The following is a 19740-nucleotide window of genomic DNA, read 5'->3' as shown; positions in this document are numbered from 1 at the left end:
TCCTATAATAAGTTACAGGCCATCAAGTGAACAATTCATGCTCTTGCTCAATAAACTAAAAGACAAACAAGATTTTTTTTCAGTATTACAGTATGTCCGTGACCTCATTTGAAATGGTTTTCTTTTTGTTGAAAAATGCTATCTGCTAAAGAAACACAACGTCTGCCCCAACAAAGCGCCCGTTACGGATAACAACGCACCTCTCTTCATGGCTCTGTTTATGAACGCTTGGTCCTTTGTATCGTAAAGGCACGGGTACTCTTTTACCTATAAAGTTATTAATTCACTACCTAAATCCATTCTGGAAAGTGAAAGCAAAACGCAGATGGACCACGCGCAGTATTCAAACAAGAGCACAGCTTCTTCTTTCCGCAAGTGTGGCCTTGAAAGACGGAAAATCACGCTGTGTATGGCCGGTCCCGTTCAAGTTAGTGCTGTGCATTTTTGACGCGAGATTTAATGCAGAAATACAGCGCTAAATCACGCAAGTGTTGCCATAGATATAAACTACCAATGGCCACACATGTACGTGTTTTCATGTTGTACATCACATTCTGACTGTGTACTGGCAAAACTCATCGTGTGTGCAATTGTAGTAATTATGAACAGAATTTCGTGAAATAAAAATGCAACTGTTGCTTCATTTACTGCGTGGGTTATTTCCCGGCAGTGATGGAGTCGAACTGGATCCATCCCACCTGAGCTACAGTCCAGCAAAAGGAAAATAAGTGCTCCAACATAATACAATGAAAGAAATTCCTTCCAAGTTTTTCGAGCGTTGCAGGATGGCCGTCAGCTCATGGGTAGTTCAATATTTCTCTCTTATTTAACAGTGCTAAAACAGCAGACTTCAATTTTTCTCCCGTAGTGTTATATCAATAAACTCTCACTTGACAGGATAGTACTGGGTACAGAATGAAAATCACTCCGTGTCCGGGTAATGCTTGCTGATTCTTTTAAACATTCAGTCATCCTATTAATAATCAAATTCTTCCATGCAGAAAGGCCTTGCTCCCGACGCTATTTGACTCCAAATACACTGACTGACAGTGACAATGCAACACCAAGGAGGAGTGGTTCGAAAGGGATGAAAGTTGTGGAAAAAACAGAGACGGCACGGATGAATAATTGATGTTTATTTCAAACCGATATGCAGGTTACACAATGCGCACGGCATCGACTCAGTAGGATGTAGGACCACCGCGAGCGGCGATGCACGCAGAAACACGTCGAGGTACAGAGTCAATAAGAGTGCGGATGGTGTCCTGAGGGATGGTTCTCCATTCTCTGTCAACCATTTGCCACAGTTGGTCGTCCGTACGAGGCTGGGGCAGAGTTTGCAAACGGCGTCCAATGAGATCCTACACGTGTTCGATTGGTGAGAGATCCGGAGAGTACGCTGGCCACGGAAGCATCTGTACACCTCGTAGAGCCTGTTGGGAGATGCGAGCAGTGTGTGGGCGGGCATTATCCTGCTGAAACAGAGCATTGGGCAGCCCCTGAAGGTACGGGAGTGCCACCGGCCGCAGCACATGCTGCACGTAGCGGTGGGCATTTAACATGCCTTGAATACGCACTAGAGGTGACGTGGAATCATACGCAATAGCGCCCCAAACCATGATTCCGCGTTGTCTAGCGGTAGGGCGCTCCACAGTTACTGCCGGATTTGACCTTTCTCCACGCCGACGCCACACTCGTCTGCGGTGACTATCACTGACAGAACAGAAGCGTGACTCATCGGAGAACACGACGTTCCGCCATTCCCTCATCCAAGTCGCTCTAGCCCGGCACCATGCCAGGCGTGCACGTCTGTGCTGTGGAGTCAATGGTAGTCTTCTTAGCGGACGCCGGGAGTGCAGGCCTCCTTCAGCCAATCGACGGGAAATTGTTCTGGTCGATATTGGAACAGCCAGGGTGTCTTGCACATGCTGAAGAATGGCGGTTGACGTGGCGTGCGGGGCTGCCACCGCTTGGCGGCGGATGCGCCGATCCTCGCGTGCTGACGTCACTCGGGCTGCGCCTGGACCCCTCGCACGTGCCACATGTCCCTGCGCCAACCATCTTCGCCACAGGCGCTGCACCGTGGACACATCCCTATGGGTATCGGCTGCGATTTGACGAAGCGACCAACCTGCCCTTCTCAGCCCGATCACCATACCCCTCGTAAAGTCGTCTGTCTGCTGGAAATGCCTCCGTTGACGGCGGCCTGGCATTCTTTGCTATACACGTGTCCTGTGGCACACGACAACACGTTCTACAATGACTGTCGGCTGAGAAATCACGGTACGAAGTGGGCCATTCGCCAACGCCGTGTCCCATTTATCGTTCGCTACGTGCGCAGCACAGCGGCGCATTTCACATCATGAGCATACCTCAGTGACGTCAGTCTACCCTGCAATTGGCATAAAGTTCTGACCACTCCTTCTTGGTGTTGCATTTGCTCTGTCAGTCAGTGTATTTCAGCTTACATTGTTTGATGTATCCTCTTTCACAGTGGCTCTCTAACCATGTTTCTTTTGCTTATTTTTAAAATCACAATTACCGTACGAGGATTCACGAACATGTGTGCACGTTTGCGTAGCTCGTTAAAATATTTCTTGATATTTTTTTTTTTTTGCTATTTGCTTTACGTCGCACCGACACAGATATGTCTTATGGCGACGATGGGATAGGAAAGGCCTGGGAAGTGCAAGGAAGTGGCCGTGGCCTTAATTAAGGTACAACCCCGGCATTTGCCTGGCGTGTAAATGGGAAACCACGGAAAACCATCTTCAGGGCTGCCGACAGTGGGGCTCGAACCCTCTATCTCCCGATTACTGGATACTGGCACTTCTTGATTTAAGCATATTGAGTCTCCAGGCTATAATGTAAATAAATCACAATATTCATTCATAAAATGGCATGTTCCAACAGTTGCGAATTTTTTTTTAGCTTCCAAAATATTTTGATTTATACAATGTTTTTCAGCCGATCTTCCACAGATTTTCTGACAGCCATGTGGGGTCGACGGTACGAACTGTGTCGCACATGAGTACTTGACTCTGTTTTACGGGCGGATGTTCCTCCTGGCGCCAACACTATGAAGAGGGGCGTATTCACTGTAAGGTATATCTTTGCAGCTGTGTATAAAGAACTACGTATTGAGACAAACATAAATACTCAGTCCCCGAGACTTATGAATTAACCAGACATGGCTAAAATCCGTGTCCCTGCCGTGAATCAAACCCGTAACCCTCTGCAGCGAAGTCTGCGAACGCTGTTCATTCAGCCAAGAAACCGGACATTCTCAATTATTTAAAATAAATCGGGGAAAGATAGGTGAATATTTTATCTGACGACTTGCTGCCGCACCCACAACTCAGCGTAACTGCTCTAATATCATAGTTCCTTGGGTAACTTAACACAGTGTGCTTAGTTTCTGCGTCCTTAGGCTCGAACATTCTGAAAGTACTGTGCGACCTACGTAAAAGCAACCATGAAGATTGATTACTGAAAATGACTATGGTTCTCATCTCATCAGCATGGCAGAGCCACATAAAGATAGGCTTCTTTCTTATGTACAGTAGACATTTTCAGGGACCATAATTTGATGTTGCGTTTGTTATTTTACAATAATTCAGATTTTATTCCGTTGACTGTTCTTTCCTCTGCTGGGTGAGATGGAACCTAATATTTCCAACTACATTAATTTAATGTTAACAACATACTCGTAGGTGAGTGTACATACTTGAAATGACAAAGTGAATGGGACTTAGCCTGTGACAAAGAGGAACGAATATCGAAATTCAGGCTACAGAAATAAATATTCTGAGAAATATATGACACAAAATAATAATAATAATAATAATAATAATAATAATAATAATAATAATTGTGCCGGAAATTCTGTGCAGCGGAGAGGTGTAAGAAGGTGCCGGGTGAATGGGTGAAAAGAGAAAATATCGAATCATATTAAAACACTAAAATTTAAAATGTTATTTCTTTCCTTTCTTTTTTCTGACTTTCAACTTGATAAACTTAAAGTTAGCAGTGAGCTCGTCAGCTCTTACAAAAATAGTTGTTTGAAAACCTAAAACATTCAGGTACTATAGACATAATAATAATTTCGTGTGGCTATTTCTAGCCGAGTGCAGCCCTTGTGAGGCAGACCCTCCGATGAGGGTGGACGGCATCTGCCATGTATAGGTAACTGCGTGTTATTGTGGTGGAGGATAGTGTTATGTGTGGTGTGTGAGTTGCAGGGATGTTGGGGACAGCACAAACAACCAGTCCCCGGGCCACTGGAATTAACCAATGAAGGTTAAAATCCCCGACCCGGCCGGGAATCGAACCCGGGACCCTCTAAACCGAAGGCCAGTACGCTGACCATTCAGCCAACGAGTCGGACACTATAGACATAATGAAAGGAGATAAGTTTCGTCGCTCAAAGTTACACTATTACAAAGAGCACTTTTTCCCACTCACTTACGATCTAGGAGACTGAGGTCCCATATTTACAATTTGCCAGCCTACCGGGCGAGTTGGCCGTGCGGTTAGAGTCGCGCAGCTGTGAGGTTACATCCGGGAGATAGTGGGTTCGAAACCTACTGTCGGCAGCCCTGAAGGTGGTTTTCCGTGGTTTCCCATTTTCACACCAGGCAAATGCTGGGTCTGTTTCTTAATGAAGGCCACGACCGCTTCCTTCCCACTCCTAGGCCTTCCCTATCCCATCGTCGCCATAAGACCTGTCTGTGTCGGTGCGACGTAAAGCCAATAGCAAAAAAATTTCTGCCAGCCTCTCAAAAGCACAAGTTGGAATCCAAATTTTACATTAGGTTCCTTTGACAACAATGTCCACTGTCCTTTCAGTTCAACAGTCAGATCCACAATAGGCTATGAGTAATTGAAAATGAACAGAGGCAATAAGTACCAATTCTACATGGCCTTAGTGATCAAAAGAAAAGGTTTAAGAAATCGGCCATAAACAAAATGCTAGGAGGTGAAACACTTGCACTCCTTTTGATATATACCATGTAACACTTTAGTTCCTCTGTGGGCTTACTGCCCTAAATTACAGAGACTAAGCTTATACTAGAGAGCGTGACTAGATGGAGAAAAATATTAAGTTCCAAAAGAAGAAATAAAACTTAAAGTTTTACAAAACCATAGCCACCCCAATACCAAGATGATTGTGGTGAAGACACAAATTAAGTCTTATATATATAATCACGAAGTCGTGCTACCAACATAATTGCTGTTACTAACACTCCCTGCAGCGCAGAGCCGCTACAGAGAAATTTCCCTGGCACACTGTACTACCGTATTGTCGGGTGATTCAGTCTTACAGGTCTTGGGCAGTGTAGACGGGGCGTAGTCAGCTGCGAAATCCAACCAACTACACTCTGCTACTGCGCACTATATTGAGTTAAGTAACAGTTAACTTTTAATGAGTTGGGAGTACTTCTCTGCGTGGGTTATGTTAAGGTAATTTGTCTTTGTTTGCTTTATACAGCAGCCACAATATAATATACACCGTGATATTAGGATGTTCAGTCTACAGTATATTCTTGACCTGAAATACAGTATTTTCTGTAATTTACTCTTTAAAATGAACTACGCTATCTAGAGCAACTACTACTTCAGCATATATTTTTCTGGTCTGCAATTTATTATCCAATTACTTGTTATTTGCACAAAATTGTGTGACTATGTGTACATCAAATTACACCGACGGGGAGAAAATGTTGTGTTTGTGTTGCAGATAAGCCCATCTGCCGCCCGGATCAGAAGAGGGTATACGGCGTAGCAAGGCACGAGAACGCTAATGTCGTTTGCGAAGTTGAAGCCTACCCTCCTCCTGACAGTTTCAAGTGGTCGTTTAACAACACAGCCGAAATAATTGACGTTCCACAGGCGAGGTACAGAACTGGAGGTTCTACTCATTCCATGTCTACCCTTACGTATACGCCAATGATGGAAATGGATTATGGGACAGTCATGTGCTGGGCCTCAAACACGGCAGGTCAGCAGAGGGATCCTTGTGTGTTCCACATCATCGCAGCAGGTGAGTGAACCTACACTAATCTAATTCTCTTATCGAGCCTCTGTTTTCTCTCAATCCTTCATTTGACGCCTGATTTCTAACTGAACGGGCTATCCTTAATTGACTACACTGAACACGGCCTGACAGAAAAACAATCCGATTGGCTGAAAATTGTTAGTACCCAAGAACAAGCAACACCATAAAGAAGGAGGATATAATCCTGAAGATTTCATACATACCGATACATACATACATACATACTGAAACCTTGGGCCACTATGAAGGATACCTACCTTCCTTACCCATCAGCAATTTTCATGAGATCTGTCTCTTGGGTCGTTTCGGGTTCTTCGTCACTTGCTGAGGTAAAAGGTAGGGTTCAGTAATCCTAATTTATCTACTAAAATGAAAGATCTATACACAAAATATTTTTATTTTTATTTTGGAAATTACAGAAGAAAATATTAAATAAATATATTGGATTCAATCTTGTCCGCTTGACACCACAATAATTTAACACAGAGGAGCAGAATACTGGTTGAGCCTTTGACTTAACTGCCTGACGGGCATCCTTACTAGAAACCATTGTCTCGTATTTAATAAAGAAAAGAAAGTCTGAAGATCCTTAAATTCGGCTTCCATGTGAGACTGCATGTACCATCATAATGATTCTTTATGGTCCAGCCCTCGTAACACGAACTCTGAACTCTGGGTACAATTAAGGCAGTCCAATTGGTGTGTGCCACGCAGTGGTTGTACGGCATGGACCCTTAATTGAATCGATGTGACCTGCGACTATGTCGCGGACCGACATCTAAACTTCTAGGTTACTTTAAAGACATTGTGGATGATGACCGCAAGGAAAATGATGTTACAGTGGCATATGGCCCTGATCTACGTCACTGAGGTTGATGACCCCATGACCATCCAAGTTTATAAGCTGAAGGCTTAACACAATTAAGTTATATCGGTTGATGATCAAAGTTTCCACTTTACTAACCGCAGCACATTCAATGCTCAATCAATCAAAGTCAAATAATGCAGCAACAACAACAACAACAACTACTACGCTCACAATACTTTGTAGCAGTAAAATCCACTACCTTCTGATATGTCCCCTTAATCGTTACCTTAACATTTAAATACTCCCAGAAAAATAAACTAAGATTTCCTGAATGCATCTTCAAGTTATTAACTTGGTTTAAAGTTATTTCACAAATACGGTTTCCACTGAATTTAATAATTAAATGATTTAATGAATCTTAATAAAGAACAAATTCTATCTCCGCGGACGGATGGTTTCTTTCACAAATCCCTACTCAAATTCTGACGTAATTAATTTTAATTCGTTTGATGTTTATCATCTGTTGTTATCGAGCAACTGGAAAAAATTACATCATTTATTTCCAGTAGTATATCTTGTTTCATGACATCACACTGTAAATCTAATCTAATACTAGCCATCATTAATACTTGGATAACCCTAATAATTAAGTACAAAACAACAATCTGCATAAGTAACTCGCCATACAATGTAAGCAGATTACGATGTCATATCTCATCACAACATGTCCATAAAGCTTTTTGAATCCCTCAAAAATATATCAGTCGTCACTACCATCACTCTATATTTTGGACAAACCTAAAATTGGCTAACCACGCTCATTATACTCTAACTCTGTGGTTTCAAATATACATTACGATCTCAATTAAACAAATTCACAGTATCTAATAACCTACACGTTACTCCCGGATGAAAATTTCAACTAGTTCACACAATTAATGATCTCCGTTGCCAAGAAATGCAATCTCATATTCAACACGTAACACACTACACAACTCCCGTTATTCGAACTGCCCCCTCTCGATCAGCTGGCGGCATTGAAAACAAACGACCCTCACCCCCAGCTTTGATATGAAACACATGTTCAAGTCATGCTTGACTGGCTTCTAGGAATGAATTCTTCGACTTCGCAAATAGAATTAAAATACGATATTCCAGACCAAACAGATATGCACATAAATGTTTCTTTTAAAAGTCCTTCAATAATTGTATACGTCGGAAATTAATACCTGCGTAGATTCTCTCGCACTCTTCCATCCCAAACATTATAAAAAATCTTCCTGGAGCTCACATAAAATCCCGGCATCATCTACAGGCTTCCAATCACCTGATTCGCAAATCCTATCTCAACTCATGCGGCAAATCTAATCTCTTGCCTCAAACTCTACGACTCTCACTGACAAAAGAACTGGAAAAAAAATCCTTCGAAACCATGACGCATAATTACGCACAAATAATTTAATAATGAACAACTTCGCATATAATGATCTCGTATTTTACAAAAAATGGATTTTCACAAAAAATGACTGACAAACTTTACCGTTTTTTATTGTCAGTCAGACACAGTTTAAACGGATATAGAATAGTATTACACTTCGTGACAAAATTCACCGATCTGCATTACTCAACACTACAGCGCGCTTCCACCCGATTGAAAATGGTTAACCACGGATCTCTTGCCCCAATTCCATCAAAATTCAAACAGAAAATATTTACGTCAAATAAATCATCTTAATTTGACATCACAAATATATAGGCAATAAATTCACGGAAATGACGATCTACTTTGGACGTGATATCACTTCGAAACCCTCACTTATAACTTTATACAACATATTACACGGCACACGCAATACTTTAAAAATGTATCCAAGCAGAAAATAAATCAAATGACCTTTCGTCATATTTCTGACATTCACAAAAACATATGGATGACTAATTGCGTCATAAATACCCATTACAAATAGATATAAGTTTGACATCATAAAACAAGATATAGTAGGCGGAAGATGGCATTTTCACTTTCCTTAATTGTACGTCAGCTTCCGTCTTTCACTCACCAGTAACCCTTCTATATTTATTTCTTCATTGTTACACTTGTGGTTTCAGATTTTGTTTGAGTCATATTTCCTGAAAAATAAAACATAAAAAAAGAAATGCCCTTCGCTTGGTGTTTGGGTGATCAAACTCGACTGATTGCATTTGTTGCCCGCACAATATTTTATCAGATTACTTCTGCTCTGAACAACTATCTCTACATGGGGTCAAGACCCAGCCACATCGGCGGAATCTAGGTTTGTAGTACTTAGTCTACTTTTTGACGAACGATTTACTGAACAGTTCAACCCTCTCCCTCACACTTCAATGATACAGATGCAGGGCTTTCAATATGGCGTCCCTTCTTATTTAATAGGAGCTATCCCCTCTCTCCAGGCATTTCTCCCTTGCCGCCAAGAAATTTGCATACTTTTTCCGACTTAAATGAACTGTATTTAAAAGAGTTTTTGCTGTAACCACGAACTTGCTACCTTGCTAGCGGCAATGTTCATGAATATTTAAAATTTATTCTTACCGAATTAACTGGTTAAATGACTTCATTTGATAGGCACTATTTTCTTTCGACTTAGCGTGGGTAAACTAGAAACGCGCGTCCTTCTGAAATAATCCACAGAAATGGCTTAGCAGTCTCAAATCCATCTTACTACAGACCAATTCTCTTATAGATAAATACAGGACCCTCATTATACTGCGTTTACTACTAAATCTTTTATTTAAATATACTTATTTAACATAAACTTTCTTCTGTATCCATCCACTTTCCACACGTGTGGATGACGTCACGTATCATAGCATGGGAAGGAAGCCACCCCCTTGCCCCGTGTCGCCTAAGAGATATATAAAAATTCGAGGTTCTTATTTCAATTGACATGGGGTCTCCTGCAGTAACTTTAATACTCAAAAGCCTTAGGGCACAAAGGTCATGGGTTCAATACGTACATTCATACATACATACATGCATACATACATACATACATACATACATACATACATACATACATACATACATACATACATACATACACACATACATATATATATACATACATACTGTTACGGAGTTTCCGTGGAACACAGAGAGGTGAAGGAAGGTGCGGTCTGAATGGGTCTATCTCCGAAAGTCAAAGATTAATTAAATTAAAATAAAGTTTATCCGCCTCTGGAGTGTAGTGGTTAGTGTGATAGCTGCTATCCCCGCAGGCCCGGGTTCGATTCTAGGCTCTGCCACGAAATTTGAAAAAATGGTACGAAAGCTGGAATGGGGTCAAACCAGCCTTGAGAGGTCAACAGAGAAGAGGTGGGTTCGATTCCCGCCTCAGCCATCCTGGAAATGGTTTTCCGTGGTTTCCCACTTCTCCTCCAGGCAAATGCCGGGATGGTACCTAACTTAAGGCCACGGCCACTTCCTTCTCTCTTCCTTGACTATCCGTTCCAATCTTCCCATCCCCCCGCATCCCCTGTTCATCATAGCGGGTGAGGCCGCCTGGCCGAGGTACTAGTCATCCACCCAGTTGTATCCCCCGATCCACAGTCTGAAGCTACAGGACACTGCCCTTGAGGGGGTAGGGGTGGGATCCCTCGCTGAGTCCGAGGGAAGAACCAACCCTGGAGGGTAAGCAGATTAAGAAAGAAAGAAAATAAAGGTTATATTACTTTTCAGATCTCAAACTTAAAACAAAATTCTGCACTTAGTGGAAAAACAATGTATCGGGTAGAATGACAATTTTTATACAAGAATAGAGAACCCCAGAATAGGGAATTTAACTGTTTTGGGCTTCAAGCCCCAAATTTACAAGTTTACAGTGTCGCCAAAATAGCGTTTAATTAGACAAGGAGAAATATCTGCCAAGACACAAAATTCCAGAGCACTTTGCTCCAACCGTTAAAATTTACAGCCTTCCAAAAGCACCACTCAGTATTACAATAAATACCCGAAAAGTGCTTACATGCTCTCCGAATTCAACAAAGGAGACTGGCTCCCAATTTCATACAGACTACTCAAGGCAACATTACACAAAACCTTCCAATCTCTGTCCTATCTAGGCACAACCTATGATTTGCAATCCCTTTACACAGGGGTATCTAATACCCGTACTACTGGGCCTTCGTGAAAAAGAAGAACAGGTTAATATTACCGGCCCAAACACAAAATGGATGGAGGCGTACACTTGCGCTCCTTGAAAACTCGGTTTAAAACCCTACTTGGGCTTGTCGCCTGATGAGGCAGAGGCTAATCCCACACTACTGAGGTGACTAGAAGAACATGTTACTTGGTAATTTACATGAGAAAAACGGTTACAACATCGTGGTCACCTCAAGATAAATTAAAGGGGAATTCGAGAGGGTAACGCACTCTCTATCCCCGATTTACAGTTTAAGACTTTTATGAAATTTTACATTAGCCGAAAGAAAGTTTACATTTTAGAAAACAGTTGGTTACATAGTTCCAAGATCAGAACCTTCCCCTCGAGTAAGTTTGTGGAGATAGCTACAGAGATGGAAAACTGGTGGCCATTACCGGGGCTGATGATCTGCCTGCCGAAGAATGAGGCACCCCACGTCTTGTCTTAACACACACACTCAGAACTTCGACGATTAATAAGACAAGGTAGCTTGAAAAAGCCGCAGCTTATATACCCGAGGGGAGGGTTCGCGAAGGCTCTGGACTAAATCCGGACACACCCTCTCATTTTTATTGGCAGAATACAAAGTTACAAGAAGCCTTTGATTGGCTGAAAAATAAATATAGAAATTTTCCAATTGGCCAGAATTCAAAGCTGGCGGGATAAGAAGGAAGTGTTGCAAACGTTGAAGTATCAAAATAAATGAAAGTCAATTTTGTTGAGAAAACCTATAAACACAAAAATTTAAATCACCCGTTCTTCCACCTTGTATGACCTCAGTTGTTTTAATGAGACATCTATGGAGAAAAGTTCAAACTTCTTGATGTACACCAAAACACAACAAATAAATCCAATCAGGTTAGGAAACTTTAACATAAAATATTACTCAGTTATTCAGTAGTGACATCTTCTGATCAATGTCCCAATTTTATGCATTAGCAGTTTCAAGAGTTGTTCGATAGATAGTGTTCTTTTAAATGTGCGGGGTTGAGGTGTACCTCCCGGTACACATACATACATACATACATACATACATACATACATACATACATACATGCATACATACGTACATACATACATACATACATACATACATACATACATACATACATACATACATACATAAACAGGTTGAACCGAAATTCATGCACTCCGGCGTCTCAGCGCAACTCCTCACATGCCAGCAATAGAAAAATATCTCACACAAATGTTCGTCCTGCGAGTTTATCCTGCAGAAAAAGGATGTTGAAGAGTGACAGTCTGGCAACACTGTAACCACATGTACGGTAACTACCTCTTTTAGCACATATTAGCTGTGCAGCGCAGTTGGTGCAGTGGATAGAGTTTTGGGTAAGCATGCAGGAGGTCGGGAAGTCGATTCTGGGTTGAGGCGTATGTTTTTTATTTCGCAAATGTAGTCCAGGTAGTATGGTATCTGGCATCTTAATCGTCAACAGCGATTGCAGCGTGTCCTCTAGAAACCATTTGCACTTACGTACTACAATCCTAGAAATGGACGAACAATCGTCTGCATTGGTCAGCTTTGAAAGAAGCCCTTTCCACGTCGTGCGCGTGAATTTATTCGCTGTTGACGATTAGGATGCTAGATACCACACCCCCTGGACCACATTTACGAAAAGAAACCATACGCCTCAACCCAAGATCGACCCCTCGACCTTCTGTATGCTAACCCAAAATTATATCCACTGCACCAACTGTAGAGTACGTGTAATATGTGCAGGCAGAGGTAGTTACCCTGCATATGGTTAGAGTGTTGCCAGATTGCCACTCTTCAACGTCCTTTTTCTGCCGGATATTCTCGCAGGACGAACTTTTTTGAGAGATATTTTTTGTATTGCTGGCATGTGAGGAGTCGCGCTGCGACACCGGAGTGCGCGAAGTTCGCTTCATCCTGCGTTCAATCTGCAGGCCAGTCAATTAACTTATCACGCCCACAATCCTCTTTTGGTAGCTAGACCTGCAGCCTCATTCAGTTCCACACCACTTATCGTTAAATCACTATAAACTGAGTCTAACCATCGTCACCTTGGTGTCATTCTGCTTCATATTCCCTCCATGGTCGATTTCACTACTTATCGTTCTCCTCCATACGCCTCCCCCAAAATTCAGCTGATTTAAATATCTGTAATTATACATATAATTATTAGCCTACGTTGAATGAAATAAATAATAATAATATACTCTATTTGTGAGAAGTCCTTCTCTACTAAAATCAGATTTATTTTAAAATTAAACATTTCTTTGACTCAATAATCATTAATGAGTGAATTAACTCTTTCTCTAATTAATGAGAAATATCTAAAATAAATTTCTCCTGTCGAAATTTTCTTCACATTATTTTCCTCAAATTCTAAATTCATTAACTGGAATATTTCTCTATTATCATCTTAAAATTCTCCTTAATAATTACCTAAATTGACGTAGCGTTTTTCATCAATATTACCTTCATTAAAAATTTTTTTAACAATGTAGGGTTTACAATAAATGACTTCGTGAGTCCCATCCACGGGCATGACCCTTTCTTATTAATTTTGTTTCTAGAACATCAGACCTTATTCTATCTTATTTTGAAATAAAATTCACTAAAGGTTCACATCTCCGTAAAATATGATAAACGCAAGGTCACGAAAAATTGATCAGAACACACGCAGTAGACAAGTGATCAAGTCAGAATGTCGTCAAGAAAAATATTACAATTCCCAAAATAATGGCAAATCACACATACCACATTCACACTAGGATATATGGTAACATTAAATAATATTTACAACAAGTACTAGTCCTTGATTATTATTTTTAAATTTTTAAGTAGGTCACGGAAGATTTCAGATGACGGTATCGACTAAAGAAATAACATTGCGATGAAATGGAATGTAATGACGTCAGGATATCACTTCAATAATGAAACTAAGCTCAACAACGATGTTCATGAGAATGTTAGAGATAGATATCATCGGAAATATCATGTAGAACGCCATTAACGCAGGTTAAAAATAAATATTCGCGTCTATGGTTCATGAGTTGCGACACTATTATTATCCTTCTAATATCATGGCTATCAATTAATACGTGTTCCACTCGAAGAAATTATGTTCAGCAACATATTCTCTCCACATTAGACTTAATTAATGGATCCATAAATCAAACACCAAGTAATTGATCCATTCCCAAGTCCATAAATATATCAAATATAATAACTGTAATAAATAGAATTAATGTAACAATTGCAATAAATGATCCGTCAGGATTCGGCCGTATTCCAGGCTCACATTTGCCTATTTAGAGCACACATTAATGTCACACAAAAACAAACAATATTTACACTCATGACCTTATTTTACCTTTTAACCCGAGGTGAACTTAAATTATTATTATTATTATTATTATTATTATTATTATTATTATTATTATTATTATTATTATTATTATTATTATTATTATTATTATTATTATTATTATTATTATTATTATTAACCGTGCGTGGTCACATATCCGCGTTTACTAAAGCTCGATAAAATATCAGACGACTCTAACACGTTTGAAATGCATCCAAAATATCGCTATATCGTCGAGGAAAATCTGACGTAAAGAAACATACTAATAATCTGTTCCTCATGACTTCAAATAAATTATAATTTAATTTCAAATTAAATCATTATTATCGGAGAGGTCTATTATTTTAATACACTCCTGTACTGCTGAATTGGGACAGTCAGAATGAATCTCGAAGACATCCACACTGCACTGACTATCTAATAGAGTCCAATACACATTCACACACAATATCAAACTACCTTGCATCATGGAAAGAAGAAATGAAATATCTAACTACTGCAATACTAAGAAAAAACTATGCAAATGTATAAGGAAGAGTAATGTCTACATTTTTTGTACAAAGATTGACAGATATAATTTATAATATGGTACTTAAATGAATGTTGAAGCTGGATTTTGGCTGATGACCTTAGACATGGAATAGGTCACCCACCATCGAACTCCGTCCTCTCCATGTCCGAAGTTGCCTCACATTTTAGAACATCATTGCAGCTGCGAGGACGAACATGGAATAACAATGGACTTCCTTTGGCTGGTGTGCTGGCATCTTGAATTTATCTCGTTCTCCACGTAGTCTTCCTCTTCTGTTTTCCGGAATAGAATAAGCTGAAACTAGCAAACAAGTCTTAAAATGTGTCCAGTACACACACGCGATGAGAAATGTTATGAATTAATACGTATCTTCTCCAATAATCTTCTAAATTCGTAGACCAAAATATTTAATAAATCTGAACTGCCGAATAATCGAACGCAGGGAGGTCTGTAAATTGAGCGTCGGCGTATTTTCCAAGTAGAAATACGTCCAGAAGAAGCAGTCAGAATCAGACGCAGATTAAGACGAGAATGAGCAGTTCCTTCGGGAAACACCACATTATAATTGTCTTGAGACGAGGGTGTGTCGCCGTAAACGTTTCTGATTGGCCAATATCTTGCACTCGAGCGGGTGTTATAATTTTATTGGAGGTACAGTTAGATGTAAAACGGCCTTGACTTTATCGATCGGCTAGCCTTGGATTCTCCCCCGCCGGTCACGTGGTATACAGCTGGCTGTCAGGCACATAAAAAGTTCCAGCTCTCCTCTCTTGCTTCGGAAATTCCGGTTTCGAGCCGCTCGCCTCTCGGTGATTCTGAACTGGGAAAATTTTCGCCCCGGCTGATGAAATAATATTTTAACACACTGAGATATTAAAATATTCCTTCTTTTACCAATTTTGAAGGGGACAATACATAGGGCCAATCGAAGGTAATTGGGAAAGAGCTAGGAATAAAAGAGAACTACATCGATTGATTTCATTTCTAACGTAGCCTCTATATCCCCATTCCGAGTACTCTTCTGCCATTGCTCCCAACTACTTTTCTTTCTTTCTTTCTTTCTTTCTTTCTTTCTTTCTTTCTTTCTTTCTTTCTTAAGATGCTTACCCTCCAGGTTCGGTTTTGCCCTCGGACTCAGCGAGGGATCCCACCTCTACCGCCTCAAGGGCAATGTCCTAGAGCTTCAGACTCTGGGTCGGGGATACAACTGGGGAGAGGATAACCAGTACCTCGTCCAGGAAGCCTCACCTGCTATGCTGAACAGGGGCCTTGCGGTGGGGATGAGAAGATTGGAAGGGAGAGACAAGGAAGAGGGAAGGAAGCGGCCGTGGTTTTACGTTAGGTGCCTTCCCGGCATTTGACTGGAGGAGAAGTGGGAAACCACGGAAAACCACTTCCAGGATGTCTGAGGTGGGAATCGAACCCACCTCTACTCAGTTGACCTCCCGAGGCTGAGTGGATGTTTGCCTACACTTTACCTCTGAAAGTAAACACTTCTGTACTTTTAGAACGAGTTCAGGTGATTCATATCGCTACAAATTGCACTGAACGCTGCTGGTCAATTTCCTAACCTAGTACAACTACACCAGTTCACTTTTTAAACGTGTAATGAACAAGTTTTTGTTTGCTAGGGGCTTTACGTCGCACCGACACAGATAGGTAACACTATAAAACAATATTTAATGATGAAAGACTGGGTGAGGAACATGAAGTTTGACGCTGATTCCTCACTACAAGAGTCTGCTCAGTTGTTGTGTAAGGAATTGTACACTGGTGTCTGTTTCCTTCATTCATTCATTCATTCATTCATTCATTCATTCATTCATTCATTCATTCATTCATTCATTCATTCATTCATTCATTCATTCATTCATTCATTCAATTTGTTAAGAAGGAAGCCATACTTTCCAGTGTCGACTTAGTAAATGGATCTTAAGAGATTTTCAGTCTGTCTGCAACACTAGTTTAAAATGTAATACAGTATACCGTATAACACTATAACAAAACTAAGAAAACTACTGAAAAAGAATTACAAGTTTCGTTCTACAAAAACATCCTCATATTCTGCTAGATCACTTTAAATCATGGTCATAGATATAACATCTTCATATTCTACTAGATCACTTTAAATCATGGTCATAGATATAACATCCTCATATTCTACTAGATCACTTTAAATCATGGTCATAGATACAACATTCTCATATTCTACTAGATCACTTTAAATCATGGTCATAGATATAACATCCTCATATTCTACTAGATCACTTTAAATCATGGTCATAGATATAACATCCTCATATTCTACTAGATCACTTTAAATCATGGTCATAGATATAACATCCTCATATTCTACTAGATAATTTTAAATCATGGTCATAGATATAACATCCTCATATTCTACTAGATCACTTTAAATCATGGTCATAGAAATAACATCCTCATATTCTACTAGATCACTTTAAATCACGGTCATAGATACAACATCCTCATATTCTACTAGATCACTTTAAATCATGGTCATAGATATAACATCCTCATATTCTACTAGATCACTTTAAATCATGGTCATAGATATAACATCCTCATATTCTACTAGATCACTTTAAATCATGGTCATAGATATAACATCCTCAAATTCTACTAGATCACTTTAAATCATGGTCATAGATATAAAGTACTCTTTACCTTGAGTAAACTAGTCGATGAGTATGAATTAATGATGACATGAACAAATATGAACATACTAGCGAATGTACCCGTGCTTCGCTACGGTATTCTACATTGTATTCGAATATCGAAGTAAACTGTACATGCAGTAAATAAGATTGTTTTAAAATTGCATGTCCCTTAGCGTTATGCGAGAAAGAGCATGGGAAGGTCCTCGTACGTTGTTTCCAATGTAAAGTGTTTGTTACGGATTTGTGATATAACGGCAGGCTCACTTGCCTACTGGCATTCACAATCGAGTTGGGAAGTTTACATTATAACTGCAGGCCCCATTGCCTACTACGCGGACAGAATCGATTTGGGGAATTTTCGTTAAAATGGCAGCCCCCTTTCCTACTTCCAGACAGATTGCAGTTGAGGAGTTTCTATTATAATGGTATGCAATTACCCTACTATCACTCGAAATTGAGTTGTGCAGTTATCATTATAATGCCAGGCCCATTTTCCTACTGCCAGCCAGCTTACTGCCAGTCACACCAAGTTGGTGAGTTTCCATCAAAATAGCAGGCCACTATGCCTAATGCCAGTCACGTTTTAGATGAGGACATTCCTTTATAATGGCGGGCACCCTTGTCTACTGCCAAACACAATCGGGTAGGGGAGTTTTAAACAAAACTGCATGCTCACTTGCCTTCTGCAAGTCAAATCGAGAAGTGAACTATTCATTACAATTTTAGGCCTTCCTTACTAATGACAGTTACACAGGAGTTGGAGAAGGAACCCTTTCCTACTGCCAGTCAAAGTCGGTGTGGGGAGTACTGATTAAAATAGCAGACCCACCCTTTCTCGATCGCTAAAAATCGACATCAGTGAATATACACAAATCGACATACGAAAGCATATGCGTGTTTACAATATTGAAGACCTTCATTTACAGATTAACTGCTACTAAACGTACGACATATCGACAAAGGATTATACCATAAGACACGCCGGATTTAGTGGCCTAAATAGCTGGTCCTATGATATGTCATCTATTCATGGGTCAGATTGAGTTAGAAACGTGGAACAGGGTAAAGAATTTGTAAGATTATCTCACATTACATCACTTTTCGGATAATTATGTGACAGCTACATACATAGCATTTGGCTCACATATGGCTACTGGGTGGGCCAATTTTCGTGAAGAGTTTGATGATTCTGTATTTCATCTAAGTAATTGAAAGTATGAATTATGCATGTGAAAATTCCAAATTGACTTAACATCGATGAATAGAGAAAAATCAAACGTAAAAGGGATACAGATACGGCAAAAAGTCATAAGACCAAGGTTGTAGATCATTACAAATTGAACGGAGATTGTGCAATCCGTTATGTGATAGGAATTTCCGAATGTCTGCACTATCATCAAAATTGCCTGCATATTTCGATATTCTTCGGGGATAAAAAGTGAAAAATTTAATGATCTAGGATATTTTCCGTTCGTTACAGGCTAAAACGTATAATTTTGTCAAATTTCAATTATCTTCTTTTTCTTCTGGCAGATTATGCCGCAATCTGGATTTTGGGCGAGGCGGGTAAAAATTAGGACTTTCAGGAAACTAAACCAAAAATTATGGAGATGGTCATTATTAACCCTTAAACGGAAAGCTGTACGAAAATTTCGCCAAAATAGTCAGTGTAGAGGCACACAGTCGTTACGATTTGATTTATATAGATAAGAAATCTGCTCCATGTAAAACACCTTTTGGGCTATGTCCGCTGGATTTAACCTGCAAAAGTGACCATTCATGATATCTCCCTTATTAATCCTCCTGACGAAAAAATGCACATGAAAAAAAAAAGGTTTAGACGTGAAATTCCATCACGTTTGGTCGATTTCCAGTCAGGTTGGTCTTGTTCTGTATATATTATGAAGAGTAAAATCACCTTATGTGTTCCCTATAAACCGCCAGTCCATTCCGGAACATGAAATGTTATTTACGTTTAAAACCTACCTTTGGACAGGTGGATGCTAAATATAAATTTTGGTTCGAATGTCTTCAGTAGTTTTCAAGTTGTAAGGAATACGCTTTACACGCACCCGCTCGTGAGTTAAGTCCGATGGGACTTGTACAGAAAAACGGTCCGTTAAT

The 19740-nt window shown here is 40.1% G+C and overlaps 1 protein-coding gene across 1 annotated transcript in view; it reads left to right on the top strand.

Moving 5' to 3' along the window:
- Positions 1-19740, top strand: part of LOC136863558 (nephrin) — a 1173968-nt gene that overhangs the window by 1042944 nt on the left and 111284 nt on the right. The window contains exon 9 of the mRNA XM_068225991.1: positions 5741-6043. Coding sequence (XP_068082092.1) covers positions 5741-6043 — 303 coding nt within the window. The remainder of the gene's footprint in view (positions 1-5740; positions 6044-19740) is intronic.

This window comes from Anabrus simplex, chromosome 2 (genome assembly GCF_040414725.1).
Source record: "Anabrus simplex isolate iqAnaSimp1 chromosome 2, ASM4041472v1, whole genome shotgun sequence".
Lineage (NCBI taxonomy): Eukaryota > Metazoa > Arthropoda > Insecta > Orthoptera > Tettigoniidae > Anabrus > Anabrus simplex.
Note: the sequence above shows the minus strand (reverse complement) of the source record. Positions and strands in the feature narration are given on the sequence as shown.